This window comes from Ursus arctos, unplaced genomic scaffold (assembly GCF_023065955.2).
Source record: "Ursus arctos isolate Adak ecotype North America unplaced genomic scaffold, UrsArc2.0 scaffold_29, whole genome shotgun sequence".
Lineage (NCBI taxonomy): Eukaryota > Metazoa > Chordata > Mammalia > Carnivora > Ursidae > Ursus > Ursus arctos.
Window position 1 is genome coordinate 20090804 of NW_026622974.1, and position 20562 is coordinate 20111365.

At 34.4% G+C, this 20562-nt stretch overlaps 1 protein-coding gene across 1 annotated transcript in view; it reads right to left on the bottom strand.

The window, feature by feature from the left end:
• The window catches only part of EYS (eyes shut homolog), a 1472707-nt gene that overhangs the window by 530978 nt on the left and 921167 nt on the right, over positions 1–20562 (bottom strand). The window contains 1 exon segment of the mRNA XM_044387239.3: positions 7536–7686. Coding sequence (XP_044243174.2) covers positions 7536–7686 — 151 coding nt within the window.

A 20562-nucleotide genomic window follows, 5' to 3' on the forward strand; every position in this document is an offset into this window, starting at 1 on the left:
GGCTTGGGCTGGTATATGCCATAGCTCTCCCACTGACTCAACAAAGGTCAAGCAGACAAAACCATAGTTTCCTGCTTTTCTCTGGGGAGGGAAAGAGTTGGTAGAGGTCCCTAGAATCTCTGGCCAAGCTGACTGGTAGGAGACTTCTCCTGTATGAGGTAAGTCTGTAAAGAATGGAGGTACCTGGTTTTCCTAACGTGCAGACACCAAAACAGAGAGTCAAGAAAAATGAAGAACCAAGCAAAGATGTTCCAAAAAAAGGAACAAGATAAAATTCCAGAAACTGACCTTAATGAAATAGAGTTATATGAATTACCTGACAGAGACTTAAAATTAACTCTCACCAATGTTTAGAGAACAGTGAATGAACAAAATGGTAATTTTAACAAAGATAATATATTTTAAAAAACTATGAAACAGAAATAATGGAACTTAAAATCATAATAAGTGCACTGAAGAATTTTCAGTTCCATTATTTCAGCAGGGAGCCTGCTTCTCCCTCTCCCTCTGCTGGTCCCCGTGCTTGTGCTTTTTTATCTCTCTGTCAAATAAATTAAATCTTTTAAAAAGATAAATAAAAATAAATAAAAAAATTTAAAAGGGAAATTCCATAATAAGTGACAACATGGATGGACCGGAGGACATTATGCTAAGTGAAGAAAGCCAGGCACAGAAAGACAAGTACTAAATGATTCCAATTAATGAGGCAGCATGTCTCCTTGTATTCAAGTATAAGAATTTCACTAGTGTACATCCTTAAACTAGAAATTTTTGTTGTTTAGGACATGAACATCTTCCACTTTACAGGTGATACTAGAAGGATTTACAATGCAGATTAAAAACAAACTAAACTGTCCCCCTGCAGTTGCAATTTCTGTGCTTGTTATAATAGGAAGCAAATGTCCAGCTAGATTCTCCCCACTTTGCCAAGGGAAAACTGATTCTTAACAGAATGCTGATGATATTCCCTCACTCACCATCATGAACTTAAAAAGAGGTAGTCCTTTCTCTTACAAGTTTATCAGTGATCTCCATGTCAGAAAACCTAGTAGATGATTTCCAGCCCTTATTCTTTGTAGATCCAACTTCAGCAGGGCTAAACGGCTCCTCTTTCGTGAAGCCTGATATTTCTTCTTCTGCCCTTCTACTGCCTGCTATAACAACAGCACATTTTCCTGGTTGTGCTCTTAACTCCTCTGCCTACTTTGTGTTCAGATGCTTAATTACCTTCTCAGTTTTCTCCAGGACTTTGTCTGGTTCTTCTCTTCTAATTCTCACTCTCCCCTGAGGTTATCTCATCTGGTCACATGTATTTAAATACTACATGCTAAGAATTCCCTGAGTCACGAATACAAGTTTTACCTTGGTAACTCCTCTGCAAGCCTCACAGATACCCCAAACTTGAAGTGTCTAATCTAATCATCTCCTCATTGCCCCCCAAATCCATTCTGCCTCGTTTTCCTCATCTTAGTAATGGGACCCCCATTTTGTTGCTTAAGCTGCCAGATTAGACTCATGCTTGATATCTCCTTCTGACTACTTCACAGATTTATATGTGCAGACCTGCGTGTACTTTTTTCTACATTTGCTAATGAGATGAAATGATTAGGGTGAGGTAGATACAGTGGTAAATATAAGCCAGTGTTCTTAAATAAAAGGAACTATGATTAAATATATGGGGAACTTTTCAAAACCAGAAGCAAACACAAATGGAGGAATTCAAGAGAGATCCTTAAAATGTTGAAAACATACAGATTAAGAAAGGATCTGGAGTAGGGACAGACTCAGCAATAGGCCCTCCCAAACTCCTGGCAGAGTTTTCCAAGGATATCAAGAAATAGAGACAAAAGTGATAAAGATATGGGTCAGAGCAAAAAATGGAAGAGCAGTTGGTAGAGAAAGGTGGAACTGTGGGAGGAGAATCTGTCTCTATGTTGAGTAGGAGCCAGTTTTTGCTGTACAAATGAGTGAGGCTCAGTCCACAGTAGATTACTGCTTAAGAAAGGCAGGCCCTTGCATGGGAATAAATTAAAAGGGATTCTTACATATGCAAGGAATGAGAAATAATTCTCTTTGGGCTGGTCATCATCTGATACTTTGTTGATTTGTAGCCAAAAGCCATTGATGGCAAAATAAATAACTAAGAGCCTAAATGCTAGTCCTACAGACTGGCCAAATGAATAAATGAATGACTTAACGTATAACCTCTAGAAGAAGATATGGATTTTGAAATGTTGCATTGAAACTCTGATGTCTCTATTATTTTGCTTATGCTTATCAGAGATACAGGTTATGTAAATGCTTATTTAAAAGACTTTTGCTTATTGTAGAGTGATTTTCTTTTTAACATCAAATGGACAGAAAATAAGGTAAAGGTGGAGATTAATGGCTTTTTTGTTTTGTTTTTCACCATTTACATAACCCAACAGGGTTGAATGTGGTCATCTTTTGAAAATTATTTTCAATGGTGTGTTTCCATTTATTTCTGATTGATTACCTTGTATTCATATAACAAGGATCTTGGAAGAGCTCAAAAAGGTTGATAAGCATCCTCTAAAAGTCTATCATAAAAATAAACAAATACATAAATTATTTATGTATTACTGAGGTGTCATTTCCTCTTTAAATTTATAATGAACCATGATGAGTAATACAAGCTACCAAAATATTCTAACAGAAAGGGAAATACAGCCAACTGAGGTGATTTTTTCCCTCTGTTCCTCAGGAATCAATCACAACTTCCAAAGGAGAATTCTGCTTTTATGTGTTAGATTATTAATTTAACAGTAACTTTTTTGGCTAAAAGATTTTTATGGCAGATGATTGACAGGCTTTTTGTTAAAGTGAATAGATTTGTAGCAGATTAATTACTGAATACATAAATCAATGTTTTAAACATATATAAAGTAGATAATACTTGTTTTATCAAAGTGTTCTTGTTTTCTCAAAGGATTCATTTACAATTTTAATAATTATTGAATTCCTCTATTATGTTGAAATTAAAAATTTAATTAAAAGTTAAAATGAACAGGTTCTCGAATCAATTCACTGTTATGAACTGAAAGTTTGTGTCCCCCTAAAATTCATGTTAAAATCCTAATCTCCAATATGCTGGTATTAGGAGGTGAAGCCTTTGGGAGGTGATCAGGTTATGAGGGTGGATCCCTCATGAATGGGATTAGTGCCCTTATAAAAGAGATCCCAGAGAGCTCTCTCATTCCTTCTGCCAATATGAGGATGTAGCAGAAGACAGCTGTCTACGAACCAGAAAAAGAGCCCTCACCAGACTGCAATCTGTCAGCACCATGATTTTGGACTTCCCACCCTTCCTAACTGTGAAAAGTAAATGTTTGTTGTTTAAGTCACCCATTCTTTGGTATTTTTGTTATGGTGGCCCAAATGAATTAAGTTAGTCATGGATTCCTCAAAAATTCCTATCCTATATAAGAATATATGCTATCGTAAATTCTGTTTTTAATATTAGTGATTGACTTGAATGTGAAAAAGAAGAACTAGCATCTTCACAGAACATATTTTATGTTATCAACTTTTGTAGAAAGAAAAAATCCACTAATGGATTAACAATAATATATATCTGGATAATTACCTCATTTCCTTTTATATTTAGCAAAGAGAATAGTTGCTACCATTGTAACTTGGCCTGCATTTGTTAAAGAATTAAGGCTTGGTGTCCTTAAGCGACTTAGACTCAAAAGCAAGAAGGCAAGGACTGAAAAGTATAAAACAATTAAAGCACTACCAGGGAGAGTGTTTTCCTACCACCAGAGAGGGGGCATTTACTCTCGGACTCTGGAAGTTATCATTTACAGTCCTCAGGGGACACAGAATTTTTCCACACTTCAGGCACAAAATTGAAAGTTTTTCAATTTTCATTCTGTTGTTCAGCTGTTTCATTCTCTCCTCCCTACTGAGCTCTGTGTGTTTTTGTTAAGGGAAGCATTAAACAACCTGTCAGCATATACACATTGGATTAGGAGCTCTTATTACGTGGAAGGGTTCTGGCCAGTACAAAAAGACATTACTGGAAACTGAGAGGTAAGAGAGTAATTGTAACTTAGCACTTATTGGCTTGAGGACTCGACTGTAGTTCTCTTTCTTAGTGTTTAATACTGCAAACCTGTTGTTTTTAATTTTCTGAGTACTGACAACCCACTGTGCTTAAACAGCAGCTCTTAATCAGAACACAATAATTAGATAGTTAGAACCTGCATGATACTTAGACATTCAAAGGGGCTGTACTTCACAGAAACAGGTTCACAAAGTTGCTTTTTCTTTCTGTTTTCTGATTCATCATATGATTTCCCTTTAAGTATTACCATATAGATACATTTTATATTTTGCTTGCATCAATCATTTAGTACATAGCAGTATAAGTGAATGTCACACACATACACAGTTACTGTGACATCGTTAACAGTATAAGAAAAGAAAAAAAATCATAAAATCTTTCTGACTGATAGAATGTTTCAAATACAGCATATTTAATGAGGAGGGGAAACCTGCTTAGTAGGCAGTCCTTTTAATTTCCAGGTAACTTCACTGGTCTACACACTGAAAATTCTCTAAATCTGATTGTGACAAATGTCCAGTTCTTCTACATCCCAAAATGAGTACCAAGTTTTTATTGAGATAATCCCTTATAATTAATGCCAGTCCTTTCTAAAAAGGTTTTGGGCGAAAAAAATCTTTAGAATATAGTCAATTATTATTATCTATTTCTGCAACTCTACTTTAACACTCTGTCCTACCCTACATAACCACCTTTCTCTTTTTATTAACAGCCTTCTAGAAAAAGTAATCAAGTGTCTGTTGCTTTTGCCATTCCATTTATTCTTCCTCAAAAAGTTACCATTTTTTTTCTATTCTTATTGTTCTCCTGAAACTGCTGGTTGATGTTCTGTAGCTTTGGTGTTGAACGTATGTATACTCTGTTTGGAAATTCTGTCTTTGGTTTTTGTGACAATATTCTTTCCCCTGTCCCAACACCAATTTCTCTACTCTTTAACCACTTTTGGGTGCCCTTCTTCTTTAGACCGCCCCTTGACTGCTGATCCCCAATCATTAACTCTCTCTTGTCTCATCCTACAAAATCAATCAAATCAGTGATTGTGGCTCCCACTATCACCTGTATAAAGACTCCATAGCCATACTGTCAGAATCACTTAAGAACTCAAGGCTCATATTTCAAATAACTTACTCTATATCACAATGTCCCACTGACAAGATGATATGCCTCAGGAACGTACTGATGCAATGGACTGATGAATTAATTAGCGTTCATGGCAAACCAGGGCAAATATTTGAAAATTATCTCTGCCCATAACTAATGTAAATGCAAAATGAACTTGCCATCTTCATAAATAATCTAATCCCCATCTGAAGTAAGACACTATAAATTTTCTATTTACATAAGCCAAACCAGTTACCAAAATTCCAATTTTTCAATTTTTTACCTATAATTATTTACAAGTTCAATAGCTTTCATAGTCATCCTCTCACCCTTATTGTCACACCACTTATTTAATTATTCCTTTTAATATTAACATTTATATTTGCATTTCATATTATTCCTAACTCAATCAATTCTTGACCTATAGTCTAAACCCCTCTAATCCTATGCTTCAATTGCTATCAGAAAGAAAGCTACATCAGATCACTTCTTGTTCAAACTTCATTAATGGCTCCTATAAGCACCAGTATTAATATATATATTGCACATTTTATACAGGATCCATTACGCTCAGGCTCCTGCTCACTTTTCCAACATCGAGTTTTCCTCCTGCTCAATTCACACCAAACTCCACGCCTCCACAATAATGAGTTATTTCTACTCCCACTCCCCCTCTCCTAGGTCCTTCCATTACCTAAGCCTGTGTGTGTGTGATGTTTCATCTGCCCAGAATGATAGTCTATGTATTATTTACCTTGTAGACATTCGGTCATCCCTCACATCTATGCCTAACTACAAATTCCCTTATTTTCCCAGGGAGACTAAGAGGCTTCCTTTTCTATTCTTCTGCACTTCCCCTGTATATTTTCATATTTCTATTAGACTAAATACCTAAATTTATTGAGACATTTCTGTATCTCCTCAACAGAGTATTAGCTCCTTGAGTTTTGAGAACCTGCATTTATTAATGTATGCCCATAAAAATTAAATTCTATATGAAAACTCATCCTTTACTTGGTAAATACATATAAACTGTGAAATAAGAAACCAATCCAAATATAAATGACTGATGATTAATTAATTAAGTTTTTGGAATCCTTTCATCCACTCTTTAATTGATCATACATTTACCAGATGTTTATCGAGCACCTACCATGTGACAGAAACTATCCTTGCCTTGAGATATAAAAAGGTAAACAAAACAGACATTTTCTACTCCTATAGAGCTTACAGGCTTGTTTACTTAGGAAAAATTCAGTGAAGCACATTACTGTAGAAAAAGTCATAAAAGTTTAATGGAGTAAAGCTGAATTTAAAATAATGTCTGCATGCTTACAGACAGAATTCCCTTTATTTCATTAAAAGCATATATGTCACATCAACTGTGCAAGTGACTTTTGTTCTTTATGTATATCTGCTTTGAAATTTTTTAGCCTATGTAAAATAGCCATAACGTTTATAATATTGTGAGATTTACACCCAATTTATATTAATTGTGGGGCTTTGAAATAAGAGCATTTTAGATTTCCAATAATAAAAACAGTATGTTCAAATATGTAAAGTACAATGGTAAATATAGTAAGAGAAAAGATTCATAAATGTAATAAGCCATTGGTACAATTAACAAGCAACCTTAAATTTTTAAAGTAATTCTCTGTAATAACATAAAATGGAGCCAATAATCAATAATTTAAGCCAGCATGTAAGCTCTTATCCAAAAATATAGGTTAATAATGAAGACAATAAGCTAATTATCTAAATGGAAATTTAGAGACTGCGTTGGCATATGCACAAAGCTCTGTAGAGAACGTTTTTACATTTCAGTAACCCCATATGAAGTGGAGACTGGGAATGGTCTTTCAGTTCCATTTCTCAGATCAGATTTGTGGTGTGTTCTTAAGTCAACCCACTCATAAATCCAGCGAAATCACTAGCATAGGAGTGAACAAAAGCCCATATGCTTAATATTATCACGAAATATAATGCACACGTATAGCAATAAGATGGAAAACCAGCCTGACAACAGAGCGATTCTGTGTAATGAGAACAGTAAACTTTTAGTATACTTTGGTAGGATAGATGAAGTCACATGTTAGTAGAATTGCTTAAAATTTCTTTTTGAAACCATGCTCCACTAACCAGGAAAATTTTCTAAAGTTCTCCAATTTTTCTTTTTCATAAAATGACATTATATATATATTGGGCTCCAGTGTGGAGCCCAATGCACAGCTTGAACTCACGACCCTGAGGTCAAGACCTGAGCTGACATCAATAGTCAGATGCTTAAGCAACTGAGCCACCTAGGTACCCCCCACAATATATTTTAAAATATCGACAGAAATACCTGGTTTGCACCATGAAGATATGGAAATCCACCAATAAAGACAGATCCCGATTCTGGCAAGGGTTTTCCAGATACGTGATTGACAGATTCACTTGCTTTTATAGTCCTCCCTAGAATAGTCAGTTCAGCTTTACATGGATCAAATTCTTGCCTGCAACCATTTAGGAAAAAAAATTATCGTTTTAGCATGTGTTGTATAAACATTTTGTCTGACCAATTAATTAAGCTATTAACAAAAGAAGAAAGATTTAAGTAAATAGATTATCTCACCATAAAACCAACAAAGCCAGAAGCAGATTAATCTGTTCTAAATTAGAAACCTTTAATGTTTTAAGTACATAAATACAAAGTTAAATTTTGACAGACAAAACAAATCATGGCAATCACTTAATGAAATAAATAAATCCTGATAATAAATAGATCATTCTCATCATGACTAAAATGACCTTTAAGTGCAACATTCTACTTCAGTTTTTTACATTGTTAAATTTTCTGTGTGAGTGAAAAATATTGTAACGAATCAGGTTAAATATGGCTATCTTGTGTACAATAGACCTTTGCCTGTAGGAGTGTGCGCGCACACGTGTGTGTGCTTGTGTCTGTGTGTGTGTGTTTCTAGGCACTCTGTTTTATTGGTCCATTATTTCTACCCCTGCACCAACATCACATTGCCTGAAATATCGATACTTTTTCTTAAATCCAGATAGTTGTAGTATAAATCCTCTTACTTTGTTCAGCTTTTTGAATGAGATTATCAAATATCATTTTTTCCCTTTTTTCTCTTTATTGTGATGAATTATGTATGTTCACTGTTTTTTGAATGTTTGAATGCATTCCTGAAACAAGTCTACTTGATTGTAACATATGTTGATTTTATGTAACACAGGATTCACTATTCTATATTTTTAAGGATATATATGTTAAACAGAGTGCCTTCAAACTTCCTGGCTTGTACTGTTCTCATAAAATTTCGGTATCAAGATTATGCTGTTCTTATATTATTTCAGAAAGTTTATGTAATATTGACATTATATGTACCTTTCAATATGTGGTAGAATTCACTAGTACAGTCACTTGAGCTTGGAGTTTTCTTTGAGGAAGGTATTAAGTATGGATGCAATGTATTTCATCAATGCATTATCATAATGTGTATTATGTCCATTTTATTAAATTGTGCTTTTTTCCTGAAACATTTTCATTTAATCAGAATTTTCAAGATTATTGGCATAAAATATTTTATTTATCAAAAATAGTTGCATAAATATATTTATGCCAAATATTATTGCCAATAAAATATAATTGATGTTGGGACTCTAATGATATCTGTCTTTCTTGTGATATTGGCCATTTGTGCCTTTTCTCATTTTATTTGTTTTTCAGATCAATCTTGGTAGGGAGTAGTACATTTCAAAGAACACACTTTCGGCACTGCTGATAGTTGTCATTCTAGGTTTGTTTTCTACTCCATTTACTTCTGCTCTTATTTTTATGATTTTCTTCTTTTCACTTTCTTTAGGCTTAATTTATTACTCTCCTGCTTCTAGGGTGTTTAATACATGATCTCAAGAGTATAAACTTCTTTCTAAGAATAAATTTAGTATATACAAAAAGTTCCTTCTCATCATGTATTCAAACTATTTTCTAATTTCTTTTGCGATTTTTTTTTTGTTGTTGTTGGTCCAAGAATTACTCAGAACTGTACAGGGATTTCTGGTTATTTTTGTATTATAAAATATTATAAAAGCTCAAGCAAGCTTATTCAAAGAATATTCTCTGTTTGCTTCTAATTCTTGAAATTTATTCACTTAGGCTGCATAGCCCAGCATACGGTCGTTTCAGTAAAGTTTTCATGACCCCAGAAAGTCTGTTCTAGATATTTGAATACATACACACACACAAATATACACACAATAAGGCACTTTTGTAGTGAGTAAAGGACAGGAACAATGAAATAAATCATGTGTATGATGAATGTGCATATTTTTCTTAGAGAAGTAGTTGGAGATTTTTTCGCGTCCTCCTTCTATCTATATCATGATACAAATTTAATAAAGCTAAGACCAGGTATAGCCATGGAGACAATATTAATGCTTTGATAAAGAAAGTTTGGAAAGTTTTTGAAAAGGTAATGCTGTTCTGTATATTAAGAACTTGGGAGAAAAAATGTGTTGAACATTTTTAGAACTCATTTGATATTCTTGGATTCTGTATTTAGAAGCAAACTAGAAGCTTTCTGGGTTAATTACTTCTTACAATTAAGCTCTTAAAAATATCTTAGGGAGGATACAGCTTCTAGGAAGTTATTCATTAAATGATAAAAATAAAAAGCACAACTACTTTTACTCCAATCAATCTTTAAATTTTAATGTTTGGAAAAACAATTTGTACTGCTTTGTGATACCAAAATAGCAATAATAATTATTCACTAATTCTCTGTTAATGAACTCTTTTCCCATATTTCATTAAGCAAATGAAACCCATTAAACTATCAAACATATTTATTTGGCCTTTGGTTATAACAACTGAAAAGGTAACTTAAATATATAGATATAGATATAGATATAGATATATACATACTCTCTATTGTTTTTTTTCCTGACTACAGAAGCAACATAAACTCATTATAATTTATCTGACATCTAATTTTTGAAGACAACAGACCCAAAATGGGTTCATTTATGCTAAGCCCCCACGTCACCAAACCAAGACTTAATTACAGTTTCAGGGCACTCAGAAATGGAACTTTAAACCAACCAATCAGGAAACACCTGATTAACATTAATTAGGTAATCTGCCTGATAATTCTCTGCCATCCCCTATAAAAAAGGTAAATAAACTTTTTTTTATTTTTGCCTGGTATAATTTCCTGTCTCTATTCCCTTTTGCCTATAAAATCCCTTGCCTTGCATAGCTCTTCAGAGCTCCTTTCTATCTGCTAGATTGAATACTGTGTAATTCATGAATCACTGAATTAAAGCCACTAAGATGTTTGAAATTTATTCCATTAAATTTTGTATCTAAAATATGTATTTATGTATTTACATTATAAATTAGAATATTTTATTCTAATGAAAACATTTTCTCTTTTTTTCTTCATTTAAATATCTGCACTTAGTCCATATTCAACTGTGGTTTTATTCTTATGGATCTGACTAGAAAATAAAAATGAGAAAATGTGACATACAGTACATATTAATACACAATGGTTCTAAGTTTTGCAGTACAGACTACACACAAATGCAGAGTAGAAATATTTGGAAATTGGCCCATGTGTGATTAAGATGATTACTGTAGGAAGAGGGAAGAATAATAGATATCACAGATGTGAGATTTTGAGAAATGGTGAAAGCTGGAAGGGAAATGAATAAAGTAGAGTTTTAAAGGCTTTGTCTGCCTATAGCAGAGAATGAGAGCTCAGTTCAATATCAGATCTTTAAGCTTCTCTACTTTGAGCATGTGGAACATGTTATTCTCTACTGAGATTATAGTTCATTCACTACAATGTCAACAGCATGTGGAAAGAGAGGCATTTGTTATGTTACTCCTGTATCCTCAAACCTACAACAGGGCCTTGTATGTGGCAAACACTATAGTATGTGTTGAATAATGATCAGTTTTACAAGACACTGTGTGAAATAAAATAGGTGCTTAATGAATGACAGCATTTTTCTTTTGAAGATAGCATGTACTTTATTCTTTCTAATTATGTTTATTAGAAAATATTTTATAAAATGCTGAAAATATAAAAAAGGAAAAGCACAATAACCTGCAATCTTTACCAGAAGGAACTATTATTATTGTATTGCAATTTAAAACTTTCATATCATGATAAAATGTTTCCCAAAGTTGAGAATGTAATATATAAACTCAGAGTATGCCTTTTTTGTTAATTTAATAATATACTAAAACATCTATGTGTGTTAATATTATTCCACACTATTAATTTTAATAAATGTACGGCAATTGTTTGTATGTTTGTACTTTATTTCTAAAATGTCCAACCATTGGGTATTTGGGCATCTTTTTCGGTTTTTTCATCCTTTTCTGTAAAACTACAATATATGGCTATTTCATACATCTTAATACATACAACAATTTACTTAATAAAATTACTAGAAGTTAACATGCAGTATATAAGCTTTCTCAATATTTATTTATTTATTTATTTATTTATTTATTTATTTATTTTAAAGATTTTATTTATTTATTTGACAGAGAGAGAGGCAGCCAGCGAGAGTGGGAACACAAGCAGGGGGAGTGGGAGAGGAAGAAGCAGGCTCCCAGCGGAGGAGCCTGATGTGGGACTCGATCCCAGGACTCCGGGATCATGCCCTGAGCCGAAGGCAGACACTTAACGACTGAGCCACCCAGGCGCCCCAAGCTTTCTCAATATTTATATATTCATTTTCTTCAAAAATTGTTCTCAATTTACTGTCTGTGATGGTTAGTTTTATGTGGCAACGTCGCTATAGACTATAGTCTCCCGTCATTCAAACACTAATCTAGTGTTGCTGGGAAGGTATTTTGTAGATACGGTTAACATCTACAAGCAGCTGACTTTAAGTAAAGGAGATTATCCTCCATAATGTGAGTAGACTTTATCCAATAAATTGGAAGGCTTTAAAGAGCAAAGCTGAAGGTTCCTTGAAGAAGAAATTCCACCTGTGGTTTGCAGCATTAGGTCCCACCCAGAGATTTCCAGTCTGCAGGCCTGCCCCTCAGACTTTGTACTTATCCAGTCAGACCCCACAATCACACAAGCCAATTTCTTAAAATAAATCTCTTAATATATATCTTCTGCTGGGTCTTTTCCTGGTAATGTCCTGACTAATACAGATTTTGGTACCTACAGTGCTGAGAGTCCAGAGATAATTATTTGACCTGATGTTTAGGAAGATCTTTTATATTATCATATAATCACATCAGTGAAGCAGTATTAATGTTAACTGAGTATGGAATTTGATTCTTTAATTGGATCTGGACCTGATAATAGATTTTGTTAAAATCTCAAGACATGTCTCTCTTAATTAGTGTAAGCCACATGGAATTTAGTTCCTTAAAAAGGTATTCCATGAATAGTAATGGATCAGGCAATTGGCTTTGATTATCAACTTTCAGCTACAGACTTGCTATGACCTCTGATCTGAATAAATAAACAGAAGAACTCAAAGTATTAGAGAAAGATTCATATATCATAGTAGGAGATCAATTATTTATAATATCACATTTGAGGCTTTTCTCTAAAATTTATTATGGCTTTTTATTATTGTTATATAATTTCTAGTCACTGTCACAGAGGGTAAACTGCTTCACCATCAAGAACACTATTATCTATGTACTAATTCTGTAGGCCTTCACCTTTGGATAAGTATGGGAATTTTTCTTTCATACTTAAAATTCTGCATTGGGTTATTCTTGTTTTCAAAGCTATTATCATTTCTGAAATAAATTACCCACTGTAAATGAATACAAGGATGGCATATTATCTTTTCTCATACACATATTCCAGAGAGCTGGCAGCTAAGCTGAAGAAAGATGAAAGTAAGTACACCTCCATTATAACAATGCAGACCATCATGTTTTCTTTGCCGAAAATGCAATTCTAATATTTCATCTAGCAGGATTGTTATTTTATTCAAGAGACACACTTTTTAACAGCAGTCATATCTTTCCCCTTAGGCTCATTAGAGTGGAGGCAATGCTATTCTGATTGTGTCCGATTGAATCTAACAGGAATTGACTGAACGTAAGAAAACAGTCTTACAGCATTATTGTTTAGCATTTGCTGATGATACAGTTTGCCTAGCACACCATGCAGTGTGAAATTTTTCCATCAAGGCTTTTTAATGCTTTCTCTAAAATCAGCACACAGGGTGCTTTAAAGGTCAAATGAATAGAATAATTTTTTTTGCATAATTATAAATATATAGAGAACTCTATTCAAGACTCCTGGTGTTTGAACTACCTTTAACTGTTCTTCTCCCAAACTTGTAGTGATTGCTCATATCTGTCATTTGTAGTCACATAATAGTAATCATTAACAACTCTCCACTAATTAGAACTTGAAAGAAAAGTTTAGTGTGCCATATATTCTATTCATTATGTTTAAGTATTCAGGGTAGATGCCAGGAAAGGTCAAATAACTATGCTGAACACAATAGAGATGTGGGTGACCTACTGTTTTATTATTTGCATGCCTATTATCGTACAGCAACAATTTCTAAGCTTTCACATGTCTTAGCAAAGACTAGAGGGAATACATGGAATAGGCCAATCTTATAAATAAACAATCAAAAAGGCAGCAAATAGTAAAATTTCATTATGTTGGACACTAACTTTCTGATTATTCTTGAGCATTATAAAAGTCATGGTTTAGAAATTACTGATTTCTATCTTATATTTAAGAAAGCATTTTTAATTGGCAGTGATTAAACCTTACCATAGAACCTGAACATGTGTGCATTCTCCTTAACTGCTTATCATACTCACATTGAAAACATCATTAATTTACTTAATCAGCCATAAAATAAATTACTATAAATTCAAAATAACTATAAGGAGGATTTAAACCCCTAAGCTGTCTAGTCTCACAAACAGAAATAAAAGACAGACATCAATTTGTATATTTGATGTCAATACACAATTATTTATCCAATCAAATTACCCCTGATATCTAGGGGTATTTTATATGCACCTAGCTTATAAGAAATGTATTAATTCCCTCTAAAAATTGATTTTAAAAGGGATTAAATAAATAGGGGATATTTCTGTTGATGAAGGTGGATTTGGTTCTTATAATATTTATTCAGGTAGTTTCCGCAGGGTACATGGAATTGCTCCCAGCTTCCACTCCTGATCACATCTTTGAAAAAATTAAGTTAAACTCCTCAATTTAAAGCTTTGGATGGTAAATCACTGCCAAAAAAATTAAGTCTAAAAATTTTCATCTGGAATTCAAGCACCCACCCCTCCAATTTAGGCTCTTATTTATCTATCTCTGACAGCTCCACAACAGGAATTTTCTGTTATATTTAGACAGCATTGTTCCTTCCACCTGCCAACGTTCTCTTCTATCCATTTAAATTCTGCTCATAATTAAGAGCTTACTTAAGCTTCACTTATTACCTAAAGTGTTACTAATATTTGCAGTCTTAATGATCTCTTCACCATCTAATACCACCAACAGTGTGCCATTCATTTTTGCATTCAATTATGTAGTGTTTTCTCTTGTTATATGACTGCTTAGTCTCCCCAGTGAAAAAATGACCTCTCAATTGGCAGAGTTATGATTTGTCCATCTTTGATTTTTAATAAAACTAAGGCATTGGCTTTGCATTTTAGTTTATAGCATCAATTGTGTTCCTAGAAATACATCAACTATTCCCTTAACAAGTGTGATTCTACGGCAGCAGCTTTGTCATGGTCAGGAAGCCCACAAGCTGCCAGGTTCTTAGATGCCACTTCCACTGTGACCACACACTGGCCCTGGTCTCCATGTTAGGATAGGATTATCCCTCTGCCCATGGGGCTTTCTACTGGCAAAGTAACTGTTGGCATTCATTGAGCCACAGTCAGATTTTCTAACAATTATGGGCAGCTGAGCAAAGAATAGCTAAAAGCTCCAAATTTACTACTGACGATATCATGCAATTGAGTTGTTTTCTGGCTAGTTCTACACTAAGTATTATGCTAGTTGATTTTTCTTTTGGAACCTTGACAAAATTTTTTTAAAGACTTTATTATTTATTTTAGAGAGAGCGAGAGTGTGAGCAGGGGGATGGGTGAAGGGAGAGAGAGAGAGAGAAAATCTCAAGCAGACTCCAGTACATGGAGTCCCACTCAGGGTCGATCTCACGACCCTGAGATCATGACCTGAGCCATGATTCTTCTGAAAGACCACTTCCTGCTAAAATTTCAGATCTTTGCACTAGATAAATGGATTTAAAAATATATATACATATATATATACATATTTTTAAATATTTTATTTATTTATTTGAGAGAGTGAGTGAGAGAGAGAACACGAGGAGGGGCAGGGGAAGAGGGAGAGGGAGAGGGAGAAGAAGACTCCCACTAAGCAAGAAGCCTGATCCGGGACTGGATCCCAGGACCCTGGTATCATGACCTGAGCCAAAGGCAGATGCTTAACCAAATGAGCCACCCAGGTGCCCCTGGATAAATGGATTTTTAAATATATTTTTGTTTTTGTGATTGAGATTAAATATCAGTGATATGGTTGGGGGCGCCTGGGTAGCGCAGTCGTTAAGCGTCTGCCTTCGGCTCAGGGCGTGATCCCGGCGTTTCGGGATCGAGTCCCACATCCTGCTCCTCGGCTGGGAGCCTGCTTCTTCCTCTCCCTCTCCCCTTCTGTGTTCCCTCTCTCGCTGGCTGTCTCTCTGTCACATAAGTAAATAAAATCTTTAAAAAAAAAAAAATATCAGTGCTATGGTTAATATCCTATATTAACTATAATGGTTCTAATTAAATATTTCAGGATCTGTAAAACAATACTCAATACTAATATAATTGACATTAGATTATTAGATACTAAGATCACTGTTTAAATTTAATCAGGAACAATATATCTAATTATTATCTTTATCATTATGAGCAATTAGCCACTTTAGTCATAATTCCTTGAGATGAAATATCTACTTTAGAAAAAGAACACTAATAAGACCTCATAAATTAGGTTAATTTAGCACACATTTAGATGTTATATTTGGAAAAATTATATAAATATTTTAAATATAATATTCTTAATTTCTGAATACTCATAAAATATGTCTTTAAAATTTTACTTTTCAGAAGTATTAAAAGGATAAAGTAAACCAGCAGAACAATTCTGAAATACAACTGATTAGTTTTAAAGACAGTTTATATAATGGTACCTTAATTTCTACCATGGGCAATCCCTCAGAGAATCTTTGGGTGTATTGTGACTGCCTTCAAAACAGTTCAAGAAGATATCAGAAGTGGAAGTGATAGAGGATATCCATTTATTCAGAGAAATAAGGGGAGGATCAAAAAGCACATGGAAATATATAAAGTGATGTGGTGATGAAATCATCCTCAGAGGACCTCCTTTCATTCCTAAATCTAAAAATCTGCCCTTGGAGGTTCAGAGACATTGGGAGCTCGTGTATGGATTACACTGCAAGTGTATACCTAACATTCTGTGATGGGGTTGGTCAGCACATCACACTTTCAAAGAGTGCTAATGATTTCATTATGAGAATTTAGAGAGTAAGTCCCTAGTCAGATTAGTTACAGAATTAAGTTCCACAGAGCTCAACATATTGGTGGGCATTTTCAGTTTAATTTAGTTGCAGTTCCACAATTACGCATAAAGCCTATTTGCCTTAAGAAATGTCACTGGGAATTCCAGATTATTCTGCTGTATTGCACATCTTTTATTGGGGGGGGGGAGAGAAAATGAGGCACTGTAGCTACCTGATACCATAAAAGTTGTTTGCTCACTTGAATTTCATTTTAGAAATACCTATGTTACTTCTGTTTCCTGGTCCTTTCCTAAACTGTTTAATATATAAACAATCATATAAATGTAATATATATGTATACAAAATATGTATACATACATTTTTAAGAAGAAAGAGGAAAAGCATGGACTTTGGAGTCAGAAAGAATTCCTTCTGACTGTCAGCTTCATCTCTTATTATCTAGGAGACATTTACTCTTAATTTGTCATGCAGGTATTTTTCAATATTATTATGTGTCAAGCAAGACAGTCTATGCAAGGATACAAGATTGACAAAACACCATTAGTGCCATCTTTTGTAATTCAAATCTCAAGAGAGAGGATAACATACAGTAAGCATCAAAATGCTTAAAGGAGTTGGGGGCTGATTTAAACTGAGATGACAGGGAACACATTCTCAAGAAAGTAAGATTTGAGATGGACTCTGAAAAATAAGTAGCTGTCTATCAGAAGACCAGCAGAATGAGGTAAGAATGTGCTAGGCAGAGGGAACATCATATACTAAAGCCCCAGAGGGCAGAAGGAGGGACTTGGGTAAACTGAAAGAAAACCTGGGGGTTCTGGAGCACAATCCTGTGTGGGAATGTTGGCAGGAAAATGGGATTAGAGAAATGGGCAAGGCTACTTAATTTTTTTTTTTACTTCATAAATGTAATGTATTGGTAAGTTTAGTAGTAAAGATGTGTATCAATCCACACATCTCTTGATTGTCGAATAGAAAACTTGAGCGATTAGAAAAATTCAGACACTCTGTAAATTCTAGTTTTTTTGTTTGGTTGATTGGTTTTGTTTGGCGTTTTAGTCTCCTGGGTCCACCATAACAAAATACCACTGACTGAGAGGCTTAAACAAACAACAAAAACTTATTTTTCTACAGATCAAGGGCTGGGAATCCAAGATCAAGGTGTTAGTATGTTTGGTTTGCCCTGAGAGCCCACTCTTCCGTTTGCCTTGGTTGCTTTTTCCCTGTATCCTCACATGGCCTTTTCTGTGTGTGCGTACATTTCTGGTGTCTCTTCCTCTACAAGTAAGGACATCAGTCATATTTGATTAGGGCCCACCCATATAATTGCACTGAACCATAAGCACTTCTATAAAGACCATATCTCCAAATACAATCACATTCTAAGGTACTTGGGGTTAGGACTTCAACATAGGTATTTTGTGGTGACACAGCTAATCCATAATGTTTTATTTGTTCAGATTGTTATTAAATTGGAAGTTTGTTTCTCTCTTTCATTCCAGGTTAGATAATCTTAAGCTCACCCTTTTCTCTGGAAGTGTTTTTAACCTGTAAGTCTCTTGCTTTACCACCCTCCTCCCTTTTTATGCTCTGTATGCAGTTTTATACTCCTGTCTTCGAAGTAATCAGTATTCTAGTTGCTCTAATTTGATTGTTAACTCTGATCACAAAATGGATAAGCCCACAGTCATATTTATATATCATATATACAAAAGAATTTTTGTTTTCTAGGCTAAAGATAGATTTAAACTATACATAGTTGTGAATAAAAAAAAATACATTTACCAAATAACAGACTGTATGATCTAAGGTTAATATTGGTAGAGTATTGATAAAACAATGGGCTAAGTAATGTAATAGAAAAGATATTATCATCAACAGAAAACTATTGAGGCAAAGCAAAAAGCTATTTAAATGACACTAAGCTAAGAAAAACAATGTTAAGGAACTATGGAAAATACACTATTCAATGGAAGTCTGTTGAAATGCAGAGATCTAGCTCATCCAGACATTTATTGCCACCATATATTCTAGGTGAAACTTAGTCATCCTTTCTTTACTTACCCATATTAGATATATTGAGTGTTCTGTATATTATCTTGTTTACATTGTAAACATTATTATTATCCCCACTTAACATCTGAGATAATCAGGATTCAGAAGCTTGACCAGACCAAACAACTTGTCCAAAACCACTGCTAATGGCTCCAAAGCTGGGATTTCTTGATCCTTGATTCTAAAACCATGCTGCTTTCTTTGACTTCTTCTGATACACCAAGGGGAAAAATAAAGAGGCAAGCCATCATACAGATGTTAAGCTGGTGAACCTCTGCAAGGTGTACATGTGCCCAAGAGACTAGTTATGTAGAGTTACAGGAAATTCATGGAAATCAAAGGATAATATATTTGAAAATGGCTGTTGAATGTTTACTTCTGTCAAAAACACACATACATGCACGGACACACACACATACACACACAGAACAATAAAGTTTCATGAGCAACTGGGTTTCATCATCCATCACTTGGAGTCAGACAAAAGCTGCTATGGGAAGACTTGTTTAGGCAAACCCAGTATAGCATTAAATCCATCATCACAATGACATCTATATTTACGGGGTCTCAAATTGCAGCAACTTCGACTCAGAAATCATACTTATGACCATTCTTTCAGATAACTTGAAGATAGACAATAAAATTGAAATGAAAACTGATGATTTGAACCATAAAATTTTAGCTTTCAGTTATATTGGCTGCATATAGCCAAATTCACAAACTCTGGTTCATTCTTAAAGGGTTCTTTAAATTGGAATTGACTCTTAGAGAAAGGTTTCATCATTTATCATACAAGATAATATTTAAAATAGCAAAATGGAGATGCTGAAATATCCTGACATACCTGGTACTGAAAGAGAAATATGGGTTCTAATTCCTCACCTGAGATGTTAAGCCAGATATATAATGTAAGTTGTTTTCAAATTGTTTTTTTATATACTGTTTTTAAAAATTAGATAAAAACAACTTTAAATATCACTGTATGGTATAAGCATATAAATACATATGTACACACTCATCATACAATTTTTTAAAAAGTAATACGTAACAGAGTTTTAAAAGAAATTATCTTTGGAATATGATTTCTGTCCTAATCCTTCAGATTAAGAAAAATTTTATGGAAGAGCAAATGGAGAATAAATAGTTAATAAAAACATTTTCTCATTATTGTGTTTGAAACAATGCTTTATAGTTCAAGACCTGTAGGATCTAAAGATATAAAACATAAATGTGATTTGAACTGCTTTGTAAAAGAAAGGAACTGCAGAAAGTCACAACTATGTGGGTTAGTCTCCCTTTTCTACAAACCAAGTAACCTGGGTTTTATACCTGGGTATAGCAGTAAATGCATTCCTTCCTTCCTTCCTTCCTTCCTTCCTTCCTTCCTTCCTTCCTTCCTCCCTCCCTCCCTCCCTCCCTCCTTCCCTCCCTCTCCCCTCCCCTCCCCTCTCCTCTCCTCTCCTCTCCTCTCCTCTCCTCTCCTCTCCTCTCCTCTCCTTTCCTTTCCCCTCCTTTCCCCTTTCCTTTCTTTTCAGAGGGGAGAGAGAAAGAGGACCAAGGAGGGGCAGAGGGAGAGGGAAAGAGAGAATCTTAAGAGAGAATCTCCACACTGAGTGTGGAGCCTAACATGGGGCTTGATCTCACAATCCTGAGATCATGACCTGCGCAGAAATCAAGAGATGGATGCTTAATTCACTGAGCCACCCAGTTACCCTAGTAAATACGTTTCT